Raw genomic sequence first — 23,211 nt, 5'->3', positions numbered from 1 at the left:
GTTTTGTCCTGGTGAGGCAAAAACAAGAGAGAATGCTCAGAGCATTGCACTTACATGATGATGGTTTTCTTTGGTATTTTTGTCTCCTGTTCAGTCACTGGAAAGTAAGCAGAGTGAATGTTAACAAAAATAAAATGCATCTAAAATATGAGCTGCATTCACAAATTCAGTACTGGGAAAGTTCCTACCTTCAATAACAATGGCCTGCTCACTAGCGCCAGTAGCAGAAGGAAGGACTAAGTCCGCAGCACATCTGGCACTCCCCAGACGGTTGGACAACTGAAGCAGGAAATGAAAATATCCACACAATATCCATACAAGATTTTATCTTAATGGTAGAGTTCTAATTTAGGACGCATGTGTTCATGTGGACTCACCTCACACTCATAGTGCCCTAAGTCCCGATCTGTCAAGTTTTTGATCACCAAAACCAGAACCCCACTGCGGAGCTCACTGTAGGTCTGATACTTTTCCTGGTCGGTCAGCAGCCTGCCAGCCTTGAACCATCTTGAACACACACAACACACAATTATGTTTATATAGGAGCATTTGTAAATATAGTGGTGGTAATAGAAGAGGGGTACCTAATTTTGGGACTAGGGGCGCTCTGAATGACGCACGTGAACTGAGCATCCTCACCAGCGACAAACACGGCATTCCTCATTTTGTTCACAAAACGAGGAGGCACTGTAGGCATGAAATTATGTATCACAAGTAGAAAATGAAGTGTGGGGTCTTATTTTATTTGAGAGTGTGCTCCTCACCCTGAACAGTGATCTTGCCCAAAGTGCTGGCATTACCAGCTGAGCTTGTTGCAAAGCACATGTACTGGCCTGAATCTTCTGCCGTCATGTTATCCAGGATGAGAGTACAGGAGCCATCGGGATCCTGAATAATAATGTGATGAGGATCTGCCTCCACAATGCGTCCATCTACCACCACAAAAATCAGCATAAGCATCGTATAACACTTAATACGTAATTAAGGTAATGTTAGGGAGAAGGTGGAAAACGCTTTACCTTTGTACCAGGTGATGGTAGGTTTGGGTACTCCTGTCACTTTGCATGCTAGTTTAACCGTCTGTCCGAGCTCTGCTGTGCAGTTTGCCAGAATTTCCACAAAGTCAGGAGGACCTTCAAAACAAACCATAGAAGTGTTAGTGATGACAGATCAGATAAGTGCAAACAATAGACATATCTGTCTAATCAGATTGTTTGATTGAGTCCCAATCTGATATTGATATGCATATTGGAAACAAATTTGTATCTGATTATATAAGTCTGCATCTAAAATATCCAAAACATCCACAAAGTGTATCTCATACCAACTGTTACTGGCTATTATTCTCTCTCTGATGACTATTATCATTTAATCAAGTCTTTTCAAACCTTCCACACTACAAAATACATAATAAAAGTATGTATAAAATATGCTGATATCGGATCGGACTGATATTGGTGTCAGCTACAAGCAAGAAAAATTTGGAAGACCCGTACTCAAACATCCCAAACAAATAGAGTACCTTTAAACTTTAATAATGAAACAAGTAGTAAACATTTGAGAGGATAATGTTGTTTCCTACGCACTCCAGGCAGTCATGGTGTATCTCTGTTGAAGTTCTCTGAGGTCTCTCAGCCATGAGTTCTTGATTGTAACAGTTCGGGCCTGCAAAGTATATTTCCTCACAGAATCCTCACGTTCGTGCCAGATCTCGAAGGCACGGTCATCACCCTCCACTGTCTCGTTCACGTCAATGTTGTTCAGCTGCAGGAGAGCAGATCACGACAGATGAGAAGGTGATAAATGTCGCTTGAAGGTGTTGATTCTTACCTTCATCATGTTCTTAAAGACATATGTTTGTGTGTCAGTATTGCTGTCTCTCTTGGATTTGCAGATGATGCAGTAGTTCTTGAAGAGGAAGACGTGGCGGTGGTGACCTCTCGAAGAAGTTCTTATTCCAGGAGCTCCCTCCCACACTTGGAATGGTCCCTAGTGCCAAAGAAGGTACATGTACAGCATTGCACATTAAGAGTGAGATGACTCCAAGCAACTACCTGTCTTAGAGGCTCTCCTAATGCTTCAAGGGTGGCGGGGTAGTTCTCAATCATGGAGACATGGTGTGTGTTCTCAGAACGTTGAGGAAGCGCAGACACCATGGCATACGCTTCTTCCAGGAGGCAGCAGTTCTGGCCATTTTTGGCCTTATTTCGAATGAGCTCCTGTTGATATTGAAGTTTTGTTAGACGTGAGGACGTACATCAACTGAAAAGACAAGTGTATCACCTTGAGGAAGGCCTTGTACTTCTGAATCCTCTCCAGAGGCTGCTGGAGGTACGCGTTAATGCTGCGTACAGGCGGGCCAGCAGGGTCAGCACTGATTTGTTCCTTCTCTGTGTACTCCTTCAACGCAATATTAATAATGTTAGTTGTGCTCTGTTGGTACTTGTCAGATAAGGAGAGGAAGAAAAGACTGAGAGAAATGTATTTAAAACTAATTCATGCATTTCATGCTTGTGAAAACGACCCTAATGTTGACATTATTACTGACAGTAACTGACTGCTGCCTGTATGCACTTTTTTATTGAGTGCTACTGCTAACCCTAACCCTAACCCTAACCCTAACCCTAACCCTAACCCTAACCCTAACCCTAACCCTAACCCTAACCCTAACCCTAACCCTAACCCAGCATGGGTTTGTAGACCACGCACCAAACAACTATAACACTTTAAGAGAGCAATGATACCTTGAAGAAGTGATGCACAGTTTTGTCACTGACGGCACACTCCGCCTGGCTCTGACCTACAAGATACTGGAGGTACTTTTCAAAGCCCTCCTTGTTCTTCAGGAAGCACATGGCCAAGTCGTCATCTGTGTCACAGTCATTTAACTTGGGGAGGAAAGCCCTGAAATAAATGTAAGGAAAGTCACTTCCATAATGCTAAGTGAAAAGATTAGCTGATCATCAAGAGGTGAACCCACTTGCTATGGAACTCCTTGATGTCTTCGATGTTCCTAAATATGGACTCCTTCTGGCTGCTGACATCAGCAGGTGCATCCTGGCTGTTGGCGTGCTTCAGGTGATGAACCGTGAAGAAGTCAATCTCTTTGACAAACTCAGATTCACCTCTGATTAGGTCCTGCATCAGTTGGCTAGAGATGTGAAATAACAGAAAAGCATGCTCATTAAGATGATTTGTTAGGGCCCTATTACTCCATGCATATAAGGGAAAAGGCTGAGCGGATTCTGGCTATGTGGGAAACTTGATTAACTCCAAATGCCTGGAAAATTCTTAACCGCAAATGGGAGAACTGGCCCCTCGTGCATTAAAAGGGTCTTACTTACAATAACTTCTTCTTGTATTCTCCCTCAGACATCTCCTCCACATTTGCTTCTGGCAAGTCGCCTGCATCTGCAGAGAGCTACAAGAACACTTCAGCTTTATGACACCGAATAATTCACTAATGTTTCTTAATATCCTATGCAGTCATACTTTGAGTTTTTTGTCCAGATATGCAGGTGACACCCAGCCTTGGCGGGATGGCGTCGTCTTGGTGGGTTTGGTCCTTACCAACCACTTGAGCGGGTGGGCCGAGTCCAAAACCTCCACATACTGTCCCTCCTTCAGGGAAATAGACTCTTTGCTTGCCAAGACGGGGTCATAGTTGGCCGTTGCCACGTAGATGTCAAACATCTGCAAATGCACAGTCACCATCTTTTAGAATTTCAGTTTCAAAAATGATACATTTTGGCGTATACAGGGGCATATTTAGTCATCTGCGGACACAAGGCAAGCACAGTAATTCATTCATTCATTTTCTACCACTTATCCTCATGAGGGTCACAGGGTTGCTGGAGCCTGTCCCAGCTTTCTTTGGGGGAGAGGCGGGGTACACCCTGGACAGGTCGCCAGCCAATCACAGGGCACATATAGACAAACAATCATTCACACTCACATTCATACCTATGGACAATTTGGAGTCGCCAATTAACCTAGCATGTTTTTGGAATGTGGGAGGAAACCGGAGTACCCGGAGAAAACCCACGCATGCACAGGGAGAACATGCAAACTCCACACAGAGATGGCCGAGGGTGGAATCGAACTTGGGTCTCCTAGCTGTGTGGCCTAACCACACAGTAAGTCCCTTTTGTTAATGAATTTTTTTGCTAAATGTGAGTGTGTAATTTAGGCCACTTTTCCTGCCTTGGAAATCTGCTTTGGTTATCTGTCAATTATCTATCATTTAGAGGCTCCTGGAACTCTCTGGCCCCAAGGCCTGTGTAAGACCACCCCTACATATATGTCAATTTCGTACTTCTCCCCTAGCATCCCCTTCATCAGACTCAGAGGAGGACTCTGCCACGAGGGAGGGGGGGCGCGAGCGGCCATGATGAGGTGATGGCGACGGGGTCTTGGTCTCCTCGTCGCTGTCAGCACCTGGCACTCGCAGTGAAGCTGGGGCAGCAAAAAAAATGAGGATTACGGGGCGTATTCAAAATACAGGTGAACTGTGTCATTAAATCCTATTTTTAGATGTGTAAGCATCAGATTTTAGGGGCTAGTAAGCTGACCTTAGTGGCATATTTTCATGCAAATTTAAATGCTATATAACGCAGACAGGTGAGTCACCATTAGAATATACAGTACTTTATTATAAGTTCATAAGTTCAGCTATATATGGTGTCTTTGAACGCCAACCCTCATGAGGCATAATAAGGCATTCAAGTGTGATTCAAATGATCTGCTACTATTAAAGAAAGTATGGAAAATACTTGCAATTTCCAGAGATGTGTGGTATCTTTTAGCTTGATTTAAGTTTTCAGTTCATTTGGAGCTGTTAAGACATACATACTGTTCACACATGATTGTGTTCTGTCATTTATCTTTACGTTAATAAAATGCAGTAAAAATTGCCATATTTCATACATTGTTGCAAATGATTAATCATGATGAATTAATTTGAAAACTGTGAATAAATGTAATACATTTACATACATACGTTCTACATATGTAACTTTTAAAAAGGTTACAATAAATACAAAAAATACTGAAGTAAAAATGTCAGTATGTATGAAACTAATAGTTTTCTGAGGTTAAAATGTTTCATATTTAAGTCAGTATCCTATAATGGGTTGCACTGTGTACTTTATTGTATTAGTAATAGACAATAACCAGTTATTAATAAAAATAATACAACAAAAAGATGCCAAGTTGGGGGCAATAGTGTGGTTATAACCCAGAGCACACTAATTGTATCAATAAACAATAAGATGACCTTTTTATTAGAAGTCATCAACGCTTCATCAATAATCATGAAGAAATGAATGCATGTGGAATACATACTGTTGGTTTTGGGCCAAGATTTCATCCACTGGAGCACTTCCTGATTCTGTGTGCTGTCTGAATAACAAATTGATGGACTGGATGAGCATTTTATGGGCTGTGTTAACAAAGTGATGGCTGCATGAAAGTAAGTGGTGATGTATGGATGAAGCAATATGGGTTTGTAAGTTTAAACACATGAGCAATTCGTGTCAACAACACAAGCCATAACAGAGAGCGTATTTGTCACAATTAGTGTCATTTAGGCTGCAATTCTTGATATAACCACATGGATCATGGATTTGCTTTAACAAACACATGTTTTTAACAACTGGCACATATCAAAGCTTCACACATGCAAGACATGACAACAAAGATGACAACTTAAGTATCAGGGAATGATATTATATTAATTACATAATTATATGTAAAAATATGTAGTAACTACTACCACTACATTTCGGCCCATTGTTTGCTGGCGTACAACAACTGAATGCTTCGTGACACACAAACTTACCTTGGGTGATCTTGGCTGATACCATTTCAGTTATCTGGGAGGTGAGTTTCATGAGGAATTCCTCTGAACCCACCTCTCCTAGGTAGGACATTTTACTCTCTTGAGACAGTACATAGGGACAAAACACTATTAGTTATAAATAAGGAATCTCAAAACAAACAAACAACAACAGTTGTGTATCACCTTTTCCTTTCTTTACATCCTCCTCTGGTGGACTGACAGTAATCCCAAGAACTCTGATATATGGAACAGAATGAAATGTTATCATCTTCAGTATAACGTAAATGTTGCAAATATTAATAAAAAATAACATTAAGTGATGTGGACATAGGCAACCCCAGCTACATAGGCAGTAGCAGTAGCATGCTGGTTGTGCTACTCAGCTGTTGGCATGAAACTCACAAAACATGTTTTACTGTATTGCTGTGTAGTATACTTGTTATTAAATAGCCATGTAGTCAAAGAAAACAAAATGTTCCTTTCCGCTTTCTATTGCACTCCAAATCATTGTTAAAGTTAGAAAATCAAGTTGAGTAATCCCTTCATTTGTGGTTTAGATAAAGAAATGCCCAATGCTTTAAATAAAAGATTTATGGTATACAGTATATGTAATAGATGGGACATAAATAAAACTTACTCTGAAGGTTTGGTCTCTTTCTTTTGTGGTGGAGCTGAGAAAGAGGGACAACATATCCATAATTTAACCACAAATCATGACTGAAATAAACACCAAAAAGCCAACAGTGTATGATTTAGATTAGTTGTTGCTTACTGTCATCCACCTCAAGGTGGGCGGTACAGATGGACTGTCCTGCCTTATTGGTCGCAATACATGTATAGGCACCAGTGTACTCTGTTCCCACATCCATTAAGATGAGGCTATGTTGTCGTCCAGAACTTGCTATTTTGTATCCCTTGGTGTCAGGCTTGATCCACAGTACGTCTTCCATTGACTCTTCCTTTAGCCAGGAGATCATCGGGGTGGGAGACCCTAAAACAGTGTACGTATATGATGGTGTTAAAATAATTTACTTTCCGGCTTCAAGATATATATGGTGTGCAAACCTTCCACTTTGACAGATAATGTGATGCTGGCTCCTTGTTTTACTTTTCTGTTGTTGAACCTTTCCAGGAAACGTGGTGGCACCAATGACTCCCTGGAGTCTATTAGAGAAGACATGCTCAATCCCAATCATATTAAAATTGTATGTTATCTTCAAAAAAAGCTCATATTACCTTTCTGATCTTGTGGTAGGATCTCCCCTGGATCTGTAGTGAACAAAGTTCTTAAATTAATTTGCATTGCATGTGTGTGAAGTGACTTATTCTGGCATACGCACTCAGAACAATGAGTCGGGCAGAGGAGTAAGCAGAACCAGCCGCGTTGCTGATGTATGCAGAGTACTCTCCCATGTCCTCCTTCTTCACCTCCAGGATCTCCAAGGCATGAACATCTTGCTGCACTAACAACGAAACCCTTTCCGAGGCACGGAGGGGGTGTCCATCTTTGAACCAGTAAACCCTTGGTTTGGGGAAACCTGGAAACAAAAACGTGCTTGAATCTAAGTGACTTTTGGTGACAGGTTCACAGTATGTATACCTTTTACTCTAAGCGGCATCCTGGCCATTGGTGAACCTGGACTGGCATGAGCATCATGAAGTTCCTCCACGACTTGTGGCATCTGATCATCTTCTGTTACAGATTCAAAGGTCTCAGTCTCCCTGGAAGGGAAAGCCAAAACATTACTTACTTACATTACTTATCAATGCATCTTAATGAACCGGTATACGTATCTGTGTGATAAAAGCCACTTCACCTGGACAGATAGCCCTTGGCACTGATGTAAGACGACGTTTCAGTAGCAGCATCAGCAGCAGTGTCATAATCGGAGCTGCAAGACACTGATGGAGAGTATGATCAGTTGTTCTTATTGGATTTAGGAGTACTGTACACACAGATAGATGGGTAATAGACTCTCCTGGAGGTCAAAGCCTATCATGACCAAAAACCAATCAGAATCTATTGTTTTTGTAATTTAAAAATATTTAAATATACAAATGTGAGCTCTTTCTTTGGCAGGAGGCAATCATGAGCACAACAAGCTTGTCAACTTAACCCTCAAAAAGTTTACTTACTGTCAACCCTGAGCTCAGCCCAAGTGGCCGTGATGCCGCTGCTGTTTTCTGCTGTGCAGCGATAGACGCCCATGTCGGTGGGCAGCACGGCCGTAATGATGAGCTGATGGCAGCCCTCCTGGTCCTCGTTAATCATGTAATGATCATTCTCCTCCAGCAGTTTGCCGTCTTTGTACCAGCGGATGGTGGGGGAAGGTTTGCCGATCACCACGCAGTCAAAGCTGACCGGGTAGCCATCCGGGACGTCCTGATTTTGTAACTCTGTCAAGAAGACCGGGGCAGCTGCAAGAGGAACAAGACAGAACCCACTAAATGTGTTAGTTAGTTCATGTGTGATAGTTGTGAAGTAAAATATAAAATTGTATTGTTATAATAATATAAATATAGGGATGAGACAGATACTCCTTCCATTATGGATAATGCATTTTTGCCGAATACGAATATAAAACGAGTACATTTCATCATTATCGGTATCCATGTCAATTTCAGACTTAAAATAATGCACAGATGTAAGCCCCACACATTTCCGGTTAAATCATACCCACTTCTGTTTTATGTCCCGCCCACTCTGAGTACAGATACAGATCATTTAGATGAGTGAACAGATACAGATAACAGATACAGATAGAGGTGGAATCGCTCCTATGGGATTGGTTTTATCATCTTTACCCCAAAATCTTGGTGGAAAAAGTCGACTTACCAGGTGCTCCAGACAAGAATGCAGGAGACTGTTTTTCTTGTGTAGGTGTTTCAGCGCCATCTTGACTATACCCCAACTTCCTAATCCGTAGCTCCACTTTGAGATGTCCAGCATCCAAGATGGTGGTCTCCACAGGAACTCCATGGATTGTAAACATCTCCTGGAACCTCTTGGAAGCCACCTCTGCCTCTGCCCATGTGTCAAAGCGGATGTAAATGTAAGTGTCATCTTCTCGGTATGAGTGAGGATCTGGGTGCTTCATATCCCCTTCATCTGCACTGACGAAAGGCTCTTCCTCCACATCAGGGGGGAGGCGTGTGCGCAACAGGCGGCGGAGACGTCTGCTGGCCTGCCTCAGTGATTCATCCATCTCGCTGCCCGATGAGCTGTCGGGCTCGCTGTCAGCGCTGTAGCCCAGCATGAGTGGACGCCGCCCGGATGATTCCCTCATCATTCCCACTGTTACCTTCCCACTGTGAGAAACAACTCCAAACTTATTGGTGACCTCACATGTGTACACCCCTGTGTCCTTTGTAGTAATGGCGGTAATGACAAGAGAACATGTGCCGTCATTGTAGATATCAATATGGTGGTGCTTGCCGTCAGACAGTGGTTCTCCATCCTTCAGCCAGCGTACTCTATCAGGTCTACCTTCTGCCACACACTCCAGGTGGATGGTGCCATTAGGTTCTTTGGTCTGATCTTTGAATACCTCCTTAAAGACAGGCCGCATGTCCTTGCGAGTCTTGTAGCCCTTGAAGGCAGCTTGGATTTTAATGGCAGCTTCTCTCAGCTCAGGCTCGTCTTCCTTGCTGATCTCCATGAAGTCAGTCTCCTCTGATAACAACTCCTTTGTGTCAGTATGCTTAGTCATCGTTGTCGTTTTGACTTCAGTTCTCTGATCGACCATCTGGAAGTGCTTGAAGAACCTCTCAGTGGCCTCCTCTTCCTCAGAGGTCCTTGTGACAGACTGAAGCTGGCTGTTCCTCTTAAGGTATGATACAATTGAAGATCCCCCGGAAGCAGACTCATCCTCAGGCTGCTTCTTGGCCGGCTCTTTCTCTGCTGGCTTCACTTCTTCCTCCTGTTGTGTTTTCTTTTGGGCACCTTTTTTATCATCTTCAGGTTGTTCAGTGATGGAGTCAAGAGTGGGCTCTCGACTCATGCGTCTTTTCTTTGCCGAGGCCTCCCACAGTTCATGGAGGTCACCTTCTTCAGCAGCTTCCGGAGGTAGACTTGGCTGTCCTAGTTGCTCCGTCTTGACTTCTTTTACCTCTGTTTCTATAGACACAAATAGAGTTTTTAATGAAACGTTGAAAGTTTTTTTGTGCATATAGTGTTATCTTATAGATCTCTTATTTTGCAAAATATTATTTTTTAATATTATTTGCAAAATAGACTTGAAATTGTGTTCTAAGAGCAATATGGAATGGCTTTTAATGTCATTATACAAGATGTACAACGAAATTGGAGCATCCCTAGACTGTTGATGAGTACCAAAAGGTGAGAAAAATCTATCATCTCCCACCCTTTCCCCAGGTTTGAGAGAAGAAGCACTCAGACAGTCGCTATTGAAGCTCCTTTCTCATGGGCACAATACTGCCTCTGAACCTCACGTTTCTAGACGAGTATACCACGTGTAACTATCTGTCAGTGACGTACAGAGTTGGTACTCATACACCCACTCATAACATTGTACTAATTGAAGTGCAAAACCATGCATCCACTCACCGAGCTGCACAGTTAAAGGAAGCTCAACTGGCTCCCCTGTGCCAGCTCGGTTGATGGCTGCCACTCTAAACCTGTAGCCACTGCCTGGGATGAGACTCTCCACCACAATCTCAGTGTTGCACACGGGGGCAGAATGACAAGGTAGCCATAGAGAGCTGTCCGCCAGTCTCATCTCCACCTTGTAGCCCAGAATGGGACTGCCTCCATCATGCAGAGGAGTGAACCATGAAAGGGTGACAGACTGTTTGGTCTTACTGAAGACCTCTGGGTCCTCTGGGGGGTCGGGTACAGCTGTGGGCAAAAAGCAGAAGGGGTTAAAAGAGGGACAAAAACAGAATGCAAAGTCTGTTCTCCTTTCCAACCACAACATCATAATTTAGTTGAATTTAAACATTTTATCATTTGAAATATGCTTTTCAACATTTTAACATTTAACAAATATGCTTCAAAAAGTGGCAAAACAATGTAGCACTAGCAGCTACATAGCTGTCAGTCCAAAGACTTACTAATTATGGAGAGCTTGGCCAGAGAAAGAGCATCTCGTGCTGCAAATGTAATTTCCTGTTGGGGCAACAGCGGCGCCTGTCTCATGATCAGGCGATATGAGCAGCCGTCCGTCCTCATGGTCCACAGGTCGCCATGCTTCAGCTCCACTCCATTAGCATACCAAACAACTTCTGCTGGAGGTACGGGCTCAGTCAACTCCACGCAGAACTCCACTCTCTCTCCGACGGTGGCTACCTTGTCCTCAAGACTCTTCACCACGCCTAGCTGCCAGCCTTTGACAGACAGCTGAGCAGATGTGGATGCAGTGCCTGCTTTGAAGGTAACAGTGCAGCTGTCACTAATACGCAGCTCTTTGAGTAAGAGCAGATGACGACGGCCACTCTCGAAAGACACAATCTCAGCATTGGGGGATTCCTTCACTAGTTTGCCATCAAGAAGCCACTGGCAGTCTTTGTTCTCTGGGCGAGACAAGGCACATTCAAAGAGTGCTTCTCCTCCATCAAATGTCTCCGCGTTCTCCAGGCCCTGGACTATATCAATAGGTTTGGCTAGGGGACAAGAAAAGAAGAATGAATGATTAAAAATCATGTGGTTCTCTGCATCTTTATGACAAAAAGCACAAAAATTAGTTTGTAGCGCCACTGGTAGGAGGGAGCAGAGGAGGCTCCCTGAAGGCTGGTGGTGCTCTTTCCATGTGGAGGAAAGCTCACCTTCCACATGAAGCGAAGCAACCACATGGGTCCCCTCTGCCTCACAGGAGTATGTCCCACTATCTCCGGCAGAAACGCGGCTAATGTACAAGCGAGCCACTGTCCAGTCCTGCTCCACTACCACCCTGCGGCCATCAGGCTGCAATGGCTGCCCATCTTTCTTCCACTCTGCCTTGACCGGCCTCGAGAACTGGCAGATGAACTCGGCCGGCTGGTTTTCGACCACCCTGAGGTCCTCCATGTCGTTCACCACTTCGACTGTGGGATCTGAGGTTGAGGTCAGGGGTCACAGGGTCAGGGCGCTGCTCTGAGATTTATGGTGAATGTGCAGCACATGCCAAATGAGGTATTTAGGCTTTATAATCCCCAAACATTTAATAATATAATTTAAAGTAATATTAATGGAGGATTTACTTGCCAATTACATTATTTTATGTTAAAGGTCCCCTATTATGCAAAATGGACTTACTATATACTGTATATGTGCCCTTAAAGCCATGTTTATGGTGACGTTGTGTTTGTGTGTTGTTTTATAAAGTAGGCAGGCTTCACTATGATAATAAAGCCTGGAGCTCTGGCACAGACATTTTGTCTTTACTCAGTGAATAGGCATATTTAAAGTTGCTAAAAATAGTATAATATGGGACCTTACAAAAAAAACACAAAAAGTGTGGTTTAGGGGGTCAAAAAGCCCAAAATGCCCATGTTGAGGTTAAAGGGCAATTTATGCTGGCAGTCAACGACAAAGGAGACCATTACAAGAGGATAGCATTTCTGCACTCAAAGGATGGGTGATAAAATGTTAGCTGAGGTGAGACTACAGATGAGTAGTGGAAAGCAACAGGACACAAAGGATGGATGGGTGGAGCAGCACCTGACTGATTACTGCATTTACTTATTGGTTCACTTCTTACATCAATTAAACATTAATCAATTCTCCATATGACCAAAAGAGGCCAAAAATAAAATTAGTCATTGTGAATTACGGATGCCATTGGAGTTGTATGTTTAATATACATGTATACACACAATGACATTTTATTTTGGATTTAATAAAATTAGAAGCAATGTTGTGCATGCATGCTAAAGCGTTAACAACATCAATGTACACACAGTGGAACCTCCAAAGTCCAACATAATCTGGTTCATGACGCAATAATTATATCCACAGGAAATAATGTAGAATGGCTCAATTGGTTCCAGGCTCAAACCTTTAACAACACAGGTATAAAACTAGAATAAAGTAAAACTACAGCCTCATAGAGAGACCTAAAATGACACATAATGGATTCGACTGCCATATAATGGTGTTGTATGTACATATGTATAGCAGAAATTAAGATGTGGATATACATTTTTCTTGAATGACTGTAATTGTACTGCTCATATTGTACACAGCAGCGATACTCTTTCCTATGTAATAAATACGCACTATATACAATTCTCTATTTCGCAATAGTTTCTGATTCCGGTTCTTTGGTTGTCATTACCATTTTAATCTTTTTGCCATTAATGATGGCTTCTGTGGTGGCATCACAAAAAAAGTCAGGGAAAAAGCAAACAACAGAGCAGGGGTGTCTAAACGTTGTCCATCAAAGGCTGCATCCAATACACATTTAACATCTATCTTCTTATCAGATAACATTTCACCTGTTCTTCATAACAATGCAACTACAGCGCTTGTTCATTAGTATATGTCACAGGCCATTAAAAAATGTGGCCTTGGGCATATATGGACTATTGACCACACTTTAGACACCCCTGCTTCGGATGCTTAATGAGATGAAGATTGGTTTTTAACCCAAAATGTGATTTTTTAAAAAAAAGTTTTTGAGTAATATTTTCCCACAAACCCTAGTGGTGGGTTTTCATGACATCTTGAAGGAAAAACCTCCTTCATCGTGGACATGATGCTACCTCTGACCTGCCCCTCACAGAAAAGAGTTAAAACAAACAACAAAACTTTCTGACCTTCTTCAGTGATGAGGTGCACCTTTCTGTCAAGTTAGCACAGTAGCTCATAGCTTTGCTAGTGTAACTAATGTTTGTATTGTCCCACACTCCTTCATGTTATTGTTTGGCATCTGGGCAGGTTGATTTTGGAGGCTCCATTGCAGTTTGAGCACATCTGTCACAGAAATAATTTTTTTTACAAACCCCTGCAAGAAACAATGCAATAAAAAATTTTTGTGCGGCAATTTTAACCAAAACAGATTTATCGTGATAATTTTATATATGTATAGTTTCTGCAGGGTGTAAAAAGATGTGACTGAGTCCGCCATGTTTAGTGATACCTTTGACAAGGAGCTTGGCCACTGATGTTAAACTGCCAGCTTTAAACATGACAGTGCCAGAGTCATCTGTGGCCAGGTTCTTAAAGGTGAGCGTATGGATGTGGCCCTCATTCAGCCCTATCTCGCTAGTGGGGCTGTTCTTCAGCAAAGTGCCGTCCAGCCACCATTGCACCTTGCCGGGCACTTGACCGGACAGCTGGCAAGAGAAGGTTGCCCATTCCCCAACGAAAACATCGACGGCTTTAAGACCGGACACAATGTAGACCTCTAACACTGTCAAGTGAAAATACAGATATGCCTGAGGCTCTATATTTCACAATGTCAGCATAATATCAATCATCATTTCAAAATATAAAAAGGAGACCCAAGCTAAGAAAAAAATCGCTATACCAAGGCAGTAATAAAGCTTTCCTTATATCTACAATGTAACAAAATGTTACCTTGCACTGCCACAGAAGCGGTGGTGAGCTGATCACCTGCGTCGCAGGTGTAGTAACCACTGTCTTCGGGATCCAGGTTGTGTATACACAGCTCTTGAACGCACCCCTCCTGCCAGATTTCATACTTCTTACCAGGCGTGAGGACCATGCCACCTTTCCTCCACTCCACGAGGACACCCGGCCTCGACAGCTCACAGCGGAGGGTGACATCATCACCCGCGACAGCTTGCTGGTTCTTCAGCTCCTTCTTAAAGAATGCTGAGGGAGCTGGTAGGAAGTAGAAGAAGAAAGTTAGGAATCAACTGTGCCACTGAGCTACTTTAAATAGTTTTTTCTGTACCTTCAACAGTGACAGTAACATCGCACTGAACATCTCCAGTGTCACAGGTGTATGTTCCAGCGTCCTCTAGCAAAACATTGTGGATTCGAAGCTGCTGGAAGGTGCCGTTCTTTTTCAGGTCATACTTCAGACCGGCTTTGATGACAATGTTGTTCCTCATCCAGGAAACGGTAGCCTTGGAGTCAGAAATGGTGCAGGCCAGAGTGACCGTTTCCCCCTCTAAGGCTGCAGTGTTATGAGGCTTCTCTAGGATTAGCACTGGACATATGGGAAAATGTTTTAATAATCAGGATATCTGCAAGAGATATGAACTTATAATCGAGCATCACTTTATTGATGATATGGTACAACTAGAAATACATGGTGTCATTTATTTACCTAAATTTCAAGGGGGCCAAAGCGTTCATTGGAAGCAGGTGATAAGTGAAGACAGTCCAAGACTCATTCTATAATGGTCAGCTCAGCCAGCAGTAATACAATAGTACAATAGTACAATAGTACGGCTGGTGTATCACACACGACTTTCACACCAGCTGCTGTGTAGCCAACTGTAGACATTTTAAAGCCAGGGTGCTGCAATAATGTCAGCCTCCCTCTGGGCTCCTCTGGTGTACAGAGGAAGCACAGCAGCACTCCGGCAGCCGTAACCAAAATAGTTGTTTTTTGTAATTGTATTGGTACTTGTATTATTATTTCTTAGCTACCATTTGAGTGATAAGTTACCGTGTGATGATTTTAACATTCGTTGTAAAATGACACCATGAGTCTGACTGTTATTTCTGATGGGTCGATAAGCTTGTCGTGATTGCACTCACAGCTCGTGATTGGCTCCTGCCAAAGAAAGATCTACCGTTTCCTCACTTACTCATGAGCGGCACAGTATTTAAATGTTTATCAGTAGTTCTGAAGTAAAAGAGATGTCACAAGAATAGAACATAGCCATAAATTAGCTGCATCACTCTATAATATAAGCCGCAAGGTTCAAAGTTTAAGAAAATACTAATGGCTTGTACACTAGAAATTATGTTATATAATATTAACTCAAAACTGTTACATGTGTTACCTTTGGGTTTTTCTTCCACCAGCAGACAAGCTACACTTTTTTCCTGACCCACCACAAAGGCAACGTCCCCTGATTCGTCCGTGGTGACCATCTTCAGGACTAAGCGGTGCACTTTGCCGTCGCTGCTCATTTGGTTCAGGTCATTATTCTGAAGAAGGTTGTCTCCAAGCCACCATTCCACATTCATCACACCAGGATGAGACAGCTCCACCTCAAAGACGGCATCCTGCCCAGTTTTCATGGTAATGTCGTGTAGTTCCCGCATAATGCGTACGTGTTCTGAGGGTGAATTTAAGGTCAGTGACTAGGTAACTCACTGAGCATAACATGTTTCATACTTAACTACCTTTCACAGTGACAGTAGCAGAGCTTTTCTTGTCACCAGTGTCACAGCAATACTCTCCACTGTCCTCCAGTTTCAGCTTGTGAATGGTAAGGGTGTGAGTGGCAGCGCTATGCTCTATGGTGTACTTATCTCCATGGGTGAGCAGAGTGAAGCCCTTCTTCCATGACACCTTGCAGTCAGGGCTGGTTGTCTCACAGGAAAGAGTGACTTTGTCTCCTTCTGTGGCCTCTTGACTGTCCAGGTTCTTCTTGAATAAAACAGTGGCAGCTGCCAAAAGACCAACATCACTTAGGATGAATAATGTCAAATAATGAAAGTGTCTGTTTTTAGAGTAGTCAGTGTCTAAAGACTCAACACACAGCCATTATTGTCTACATAGCTGAGGGCACATATAGACAAACAATCATTCACACTCACTTTCAAAGCAATTTAGAATTGTCAATTTGGAATGTAGAAGGAAACCGGAGTACCGGGAGGAAACCCACATACGCACAGGGAGAACATGCAAACTCCACACAGAGATGCCCAAGCGGAGAATCGAACACAGGTCTTCTTGATCTCCTGACTGTGTGGCCTATGTGCTTAGTTCTTCTTCTTCTTCTTATATTGTCTTAAAAAATAGGGGTTGCCTTATATACAGGTCAATACATTATATGACATGTTAGTAAATTGGATTAAAACAAAAGTACAAAACACAAATATACGTATATTGAGCAGCAGATCTATAAGTAATTTCATGTCGAGAATGATGGAAGGAGAAGGAAGGACATGTTGATCCAAGAATGCCAACAAGTGTCCAAGTTCCAGATTGTCCACCATGGATGAATACTATAAATAAGTGGAAACAATCAATATTACCTTACCTCTAACAGTAAGAGAGGCCGTGGAGGTGTGGTTGCCCACTGAGAACGTGACAGTGCCCGAGTCGGCCACAGTGACGCCTCGAAGCATGAGGCTGTGAGCCCGGCCCTCTGTGGTAATAACGTTCATTTCATTATTCTGCAGCGGGATGTCCTGCAGCTTCCACTGAGTCGATGGTGCGTCCTCATGCGACACAATGCACTCAAAGCGCACGTCCTCGCCCTCGTGTATAACGCAGCTCTCCAAGAATTTCACTATTGACACGTCCGCTTCTGCTTGAGAGATGAATATATGTTTAACGTTTGAGGTGAGAAAGAACTTGGAAAACATGTGAAAGAAGATCTGGGAAGGTGTGTTAATACAGTTGAACCTTCAAAGTCGAATGCAAGTCCTACAATTTAGAGTTCAACCAACAATTTGTGGGGAAATATGCCTTGAAAGTCAAATAAAACGTCATCTTGTGTGACGCTGCAGGGAACTTCCGCAAATCTTATGAAACAATTAAGTCTGCAAAAAAGTGTGTTTTGCTTTTCGTTTGGCTTTTTGTAAGACCAGCACAGAAAGGTACCGGTGAGAGCAAAGAGGAAAAGTGTGTTGATAACCACAGAACCAACAATTTACATTATTTTGACATAGTCTGACTGCTCTATACAACAGGAGCAACACAATCAACAAAATATTGATAACACACATTAGTTTAAAATCCCACCAGGTGTATTCTGTAATTAAATTACACTTAACAATACCTACGTATTTCCCTGCAAAAAAACTCTCTCCCTGATATCTCTGTCAGGTGTCTTGAAAGGGTGAGGAGTTTTATTTTAATTTACCTTTATTATACTGTGGTTAAATTTTCTTTATAACTGCAGAACAGTTAAGAATGGTCCTTAAAATATTACCTGCACAATTGTGATAATAAAGTTTATATGATGGTGAAAGTTGGACCCAATTACCAGTAATTGACTTTACAGTATTTCCTAAAGAGACACTTTTGAAATTTGAATAACTTGGAAGTCAAGCAGCATCACAGAATGTATTGTGTTCAACTCTGGAGGTTCCACTGTATTGTAATGTGAGGTCAAACAAAAACACAACTTATACGATGAGGTATGCATTCAAGCAGAAAAAAGGCGTCTGCAGTTTTCGAGAAAACTGTTGTAATAAAAGAGTACACGTGAACACAAGAACATGTGGGTGTGAGAGGAAATTACATTTGAATATATCAAATGTATTCAGAGAAATGTCAAAACAAGGATCGATGGATGCAAGCTTGATGAATCCATGCTTGGGAGTGGACAAGATGAGTCGAAAAGTGTGAATCAAAGAGGAAAACTGAATCTTCGTGAAAAACAGCTATTTTAGGGATTCAAAAGTGGACAAGTGAGTAAAAACGTGTAAATAAATGAAGTCAATCATTTGTGAGCAAATTCATGATAAGAGTGGACAAAGTGAGTAGAAATGTGCGAATTTTAAAAAGTGAATCGTTCATGAAGAGATGCACAACAAGAAAGGCCTAAGTGATTAGAAAGTTGTGAATCAAAGAAGAGCACAGAAGACAGACAACTGGCAAGAAAAAAAAGCCTACCCTGTACAGTGAGGATGGCCGAAGTCATTTGACTGCCTGTATCACAAGAGTATTCCCCTGAATCGGCTCCCTGCACCTTATAAATGACGAGCTCTACTAGAGTTCCTGCTTGTTTCAAGTGATACTTGCTGCTAGATGCCAGCACCCTATTCCCATGTCTCCACATCACACTAGCTCCAGGCTTGGTGGTCTCACAGCGGAGAACAGCACTCTCCCCTGACTGCCTCTCCAGGTTCTGAAGCTGGCTTTTGAATAGCACAGGTTGGGCTGCAGGAAAGGGAATTATATTTGTGGTGAGAACTGCTGAAAAAAAAGTAAAGCTAGTAACCTCTTAAGAGCTAGCATACCATTCACAGCTATGTTTGCTGTGCTTTGATGGAAACCAGCGTCACACGTGTAATATCCAGCATCATCTTTGTCTACGTCATGGATTACTAGCGTGACAGTGTGCACCGTTTGTGTAATTTCATACTTGGAACACAGACAAAGACCAAGTTCTCCCTTCCGCCACTCTACCGGAACACCAGGTTTGGAGAGCTCACACTGCAGAGTAACACTTTGGCCCTCATCAGCAGTTTGGTCTTCCAGATTTTTTGTAAAAGTGACTGGGAGAGCTGATGAATAAAAGGAAATAACTGGTAATTCATAAATTAACGTGAATGGGGATGGAGAAGATGGAGCATTGAAGAAAGAATGAAAAATGAGTTTGGGTGGCCAGCTTGAATATGAAAGATGAATCCATCCTACCGTTGACTTTAAGGGAGGCAGAGCTGGTTGTGTCCTCCCAAGAACACGAGTATGTCCCTGTGTCACAAGGCCTCAAATCAAAGATTCGTAGCACATAACTTTGCCTGCTTTGTATCATCTGGTATTTTTCTCCACAACTCAGCATTTGAGTTTCCTTCTTCCATTCGACAGCAAGTCCGGGTTTAGAAAGCTGACAGTGTAAAGTAACACAACCTCCCTCGTCAGCCTCTTGACTTTCCATTTCTTCAAGTAACGTGATCGGAAGTACTGGATACAAGAATATGGGTCACATGTGAGGATGATGGTCACTGCTTTTAGCTGGGCATCCAATGAATACAAATGTTGATGTTAACTTACCTGACATGGTGTATGGTTAGGCTATGCTACAGTACGGCTACTGCTACTATATGATCAGCTCAGGATACAAATTCTTATATTTTGTCTTTATCAAACACAAGACAAATCAAAACAAACATTCCTCGAGAGCAGGGGTCGGCAACCTTTACCATCAAAAGAGCCAAGAGTCCAACCCCACTTTCTAATTCTGGCGATATAGGAGTTGATAATAAATAAATAAACCTACTGATTGCTACTGCCTGGAGAGCCCTAACTTGTAACATAGGTCTGCATTCACTAAGTGCAGACAATCCTGGCACAACATCGCTAGTAGAAATGAGTGGAAATAGGCTGTTAGCAACTCCAAAAATCGGTGAGCCTTGCACCTTGCTCCCTGTATGCACACTCTATAATGCTACAAAGACAACTGCTTACTTACAAAGTTAAAAGACAGTTATGACACTTACAAATTGTTACTTACAGCTTGCGTTTCTGACTCTTCAACATGACCAAGTAATGTTGGAAAGCTGTCGGACTCCAGCGACAGTTTGGCAGATAGTCCAGCTTGACCCATAGTCACAACACAGTCCCATATTTTTCCCTTGCCAGCCCAAAATTATCAACTCCAGCCATTTCTGTCTGTTACCTGACTCTTTAGGCAAATTTACCTGCCCCTCAAACCTGAACAAATATGTTCTGGAAGAAGCCAATGCTCCTTGCTAACATCGTGAAGTCTCTGACAAAGCTGTGTGGCAGGGGGCTACACAAAAACTCTCTGAAACCAAGTGTTCAGAGCCATCCCTAACTTCTTTTAAGGCTCACTTCCAAGTGCACAAACCTCATTATCTGAAAGTTTGGCACTTTCAACACAAGAATACAAAATTCCAACAACATTTATTGGTCAAAAAATTAGAAAAAGCACAATAGGTCTGCTTTATGTAAAATGTAATAAAAAGTAGGGCTCTCAAATGATTAAAACATTTCATTAAATGAATCACAGTTTCATTAATTAATTATTAATTAATCTTGCTTAATCACCATTTGCCATTACGGTGAAATACTTGTGCCTGATGGTGACATAAGATAAGATATGCCTTTATTCGTCCCTTAGTGGGGAAATTTGCATGTAAATGTAAACATAAACAAATGTGACTTTCCCGTACGAGCCATTGCTAGCTGTGTAAACAGAGGAGCAGAGGTTGGGGGAGTCGGCAAAGCTCTTATCTTGCTCACAGCCACGCCCATAATAAAAGGAAGTGTGCTCCTCTGTGACATCCCATAGGGGCAGTTTTACCATGCCTTCTGAAACAGAACGTTTTTAGCCATCCCAAGCTTCTTTCAGGACTTGTGCAAACCTCATTATCTGAAACTTTAGTATAATTTAACAAGAGAATACGATATTCTAACTACATTTACAGGGTAGAAAAGTGGAAAAAGAATAATAGATCCCCTTTAAATTAAGCTAAAAGATACCACACATGCCTGAAAATCTATTTACATAATGCTTGTCTCTTTAATAATAACAGAATATTTGAATCACATTTTAACCATGTTATTTGTTTGTTTCTTTTGGCTTTTTTACTGATTACGGAGTTGCCACAGCGATATTCTGGATGCCCTTCCTGATGAATAGCATGGTGCTTTCTAGTGAAGATTTGCGTTTGTCCCAAAATCCAGAATGCTAACCATTACACCACAGACTTTAACCATGTTATTATATTGTGAAAATTGCCAAGCTCTTGAGGACAACATATAAGACAACAGGACCTGGCAGTCATTCAGCCTCCATGCAGTGTGCAACAAAGTAGACCAATGACTATTAATAATAAACAAATAAAATAAGACATAAAAAGCAGGTATCACTTTGTTCCAAATAACAAAAGCTAAGCAGACAACAACATCACTCACAAGGACACCTCCAAAAACCACAGCGACCATTACCTTCTACTGTTTCGTTTATCGCCCGTTTCTTCTTCTTGTCTTTGGCAACTACCAATGACGCATCAGGCTTACTGGCTGAAATGCAAATGTGATAACATAAGTACAATAGCAGCGAACTCTTGCTTTGCAAAAACTGAAGGAGAACAAACACCAGAGCAAAGTGACAAACAATGGCAACGATGTGACTCTCTTCTTGGATTCAAGTTTAGCAGCAGAAAGGGAAGCTGCTGACTTCCCAGCTGAGGGGGGATAATGTTCTCATATACTTTATCTCCGACTTTGTCGTTAAAACTAAACAAATTACAATAACCTGATGGAGTTTTCACCAAAATAAAATGTTTGGCCATTAAGTGGATCATCACATTGCAACAATGAGCCTGGTTTTCCTGCTTCAAGTGACACAAGTTAGTGGATTTTTTTTATAGTGCTGTGCAACTTTTACCTTGAACTTTGAACTCATGAGTCTCTCGTTGGGCTTGCTGTTTTGAAGTTTCTCTGGTATGCTGCACTGTCACAACTATGACATTAAACATGACATTGCATCCTCAATTTGACAAAACTGCCCCGCTTTTTGCCATACAGCCAATGTCTCAACATAACAAACAAGTACTACATGCCATAGCTCATGATAGCCACATATTACAAAAGCAAAGCCAAAAACCAACACTTCCACAGATAATTTCACTGTTTGTTCACAACAAATGCACACGGACAGACATTACCTTCTGTTTCATTTTTCACTAGCTTCTTTTGCTTGTCCTTAGAAACTACTAATGTGACTTTCTGCTTATTGCCGTAACGGCAAATTTATAGTTGCTCACAAGACAATTACAAAAATATATAAATATATATTCTCAAACATGCAAACATTAATAGACAGCTGCCTCCAGTTTAAGCCACATGCAACCAGCAGCAGTGACAAATACAATGAAGTGTCCTGCCCTTGCAATATATTTTAGGTACACCACTGACTAAAACCCCACAGCAGATGAATGGAAACTGCACAATTAAAAAAAAGTATACAACCTACAACTGGACAAAGCACATTAAAGCACACAAAGCTGCCTGCACAAATACCTTCAACTGCTTCTTTTGTTCCCACTTTAGCATCAGGAGGGGAAGCTGTGTGGAAACAATGTTGTCATATACTGTACCTCATCATCTACTGCATGCTGTTTGGGTGTCGCTATCATATTCACCACAGTGAAGTCTAGTGTTTACCTTCAACTCTGAGCTCCTGAATCTGTTGTTTGATCAGTTGCTGTTTAGAAGTCTCTCTGGTCTGCTGCACTGTCATAACTATGAAAATGAATGCAAAACTGGAACTGCAGTTGGATAAAATTCCAAGTTTTGTGCTGTACAACAACTTTTGAGGGGGACACACCAACACATAAAAGACACAGCCTCTAAATATCCACATACGCATACAATAGAAAAGGCTACACAGGACAAAAACACAACTTACAAGGGCACATACAGTACCACAGTGATACATCAGTTGCACCACATGCAGTAATACACAAATATTACCTTCTACTGTTTCATTCACCTCCTGCTTCTTTTGCTTGTCTGTCTTAACAACCAATGTTGCTTCAGTCTTACTGGCTGAAATGTAATTAAGCTATCATAAGTATA

At 42.0% G+C, this 23,211-nt stretch overlaps 1 protein-coding gene across 1 annotated transcript in view; it reads right to left on the bottom strand.

Moving 5' to 3' along the window:
- obscnb (obscurin, cytoskeletal calmodulin and titin-interacting RhoGEF b) overlaps positions 1-23,211 on the bottom strand; it is a 48,741-nt gene that overhangs the window by 3,065 nt on the left and 22,465 nt on the right. The window contains exons 39-77 of the mRNA XM_058068215.2: positions 19,300-19,566; positions 18,900-19,166; positions 18,553-18,819; positions 16,970-17,239; positions 16,107-16,373; positions 15,761-16,039; positions 14,698-14,955; positions 14,358-14,624; positions 13,918-14,190; positions 11,624-11,890; positions 10,913-11,461; positions 10,407-10,697; positions 8,676-9,956; positions 7,976-8,257; positions 7,657-7,741; positions 7,440-7,561; positions 7,180-7,377; positions 7,076-7,108; positions 6,905-7,003; positions 6,612-6,830; positions 6,477-6,510; positions 6,023-6,075; positions 5,840-5,938; positions 5,344-5,400; positions 4,316-4,455; positions 3,493-3,693; positions 3,345-3,421; positions 2,981-3,151; positions 2,745-2,904; positions 2,284-2,400; positions 2,055-2,219; positions 1,831-1,989; positions 1,587-1,764; positions 1,020-1,133; positions 765-932; positions 585-687; positions 378-507; positions 189-279; positions 55-97 (exon numbers count right to left, since the gene is read on the bottom strand). Of these exons, the coding sequence (XP_057924198.2) occupies positions 55-97; positions 189-279; positions 378-507; positions 585-687; positions 765-932; positions 1,020-1,133; positions 1,587-1,764; positions 1,831-1,989; positions 2,055-2,219; positions 2,284-2,400; positions 2,745-2,904; positions 2,981-3,151; positions 3,345-3,421; positions 3,493-3,693; positions 4,316-4,455; positions 5,344-5,400; positions 5,840-5,938; positions 6,023-6,075; positions 6,477-6,510; positions 6,612-6,830; positions 6,905-7,003; positions 7,076-7,108; positions 7,180-7,377; positions 7,440-7,561; positions 7,657-7,741; positions 7,976-8,257; positions 8,676-9,956; positions 10,407-10,697; positions 10,913-11,461; positions 11,624-11,890; positions 13,918-14,190; positions 14,358-14,624; positions 14,698-14,955; positions 15,761-16,039; positions 16,107-16,373; positions 16,970-17,239; positions 18,553-18,819; positions 18,900-19,166; positions 19,300-19,566 (8,101 nt within the window). The remainder of the gene's footprint in view (positions 1-54; positions 98-188; positions 280-377; positions 508-584; positions 688-764; positions 933-1,019; positions 1,134-1,586; positions 1,765-1,830; positions 1,990-2,054; positions 2,220-2,283; positions 2,401-2,744; positions 2,905-2,980; positions 3,152-3,344; positions 3,422-3,492; positions 3,694-4,315; positions 4,456-5,343; positions 5,401-5,839; positions 5,939-6,022; positions 6,076-6,476; positions 6,511-6,611; positions 6,831-6,904; positions 7,004-7,075; positions 7,109-7,179; positions 7,378-7,439; positions 7,562-7,656; positions 7,742-7,975; positions 8,258-8,675; positions 9,957-10,406; positions 10,698-10,912; positions 11,462-11,623; positions 11,891-13,917; positions 14,191-14,357; positions 14,625-14,697; positions 14,956-15,760; positions 16,040-16,106; positions 16,374-16,969; positions 17,240-18,552; positions 18,820-18,899; positions 19,167-19,299; positions 19,567-23,211) is intronic.

This window comes from Doryrhamphus excisus, linkage group LG6, assembly GCF_037039965.1.
Source record: "Doryrhamphus excisus strain RoL-2023G ecotype Guam linkage group LG6, RoL_Dexc_Guam_v1.1, whole genome shotgun sequence".
NCBI classification, from domain to species: Eukaryota; Metazoa; Chordata; class Actinopteri; order Syngnathiformes; family Syngnathidae; genus Doryrhamphus; species Doryrhamphus excisus.
The sequence above is the reverse complement of the archived record's forward strand: the minus strand, read 5'-3'. Positions and strand labels throughout refer to the sequence as shown.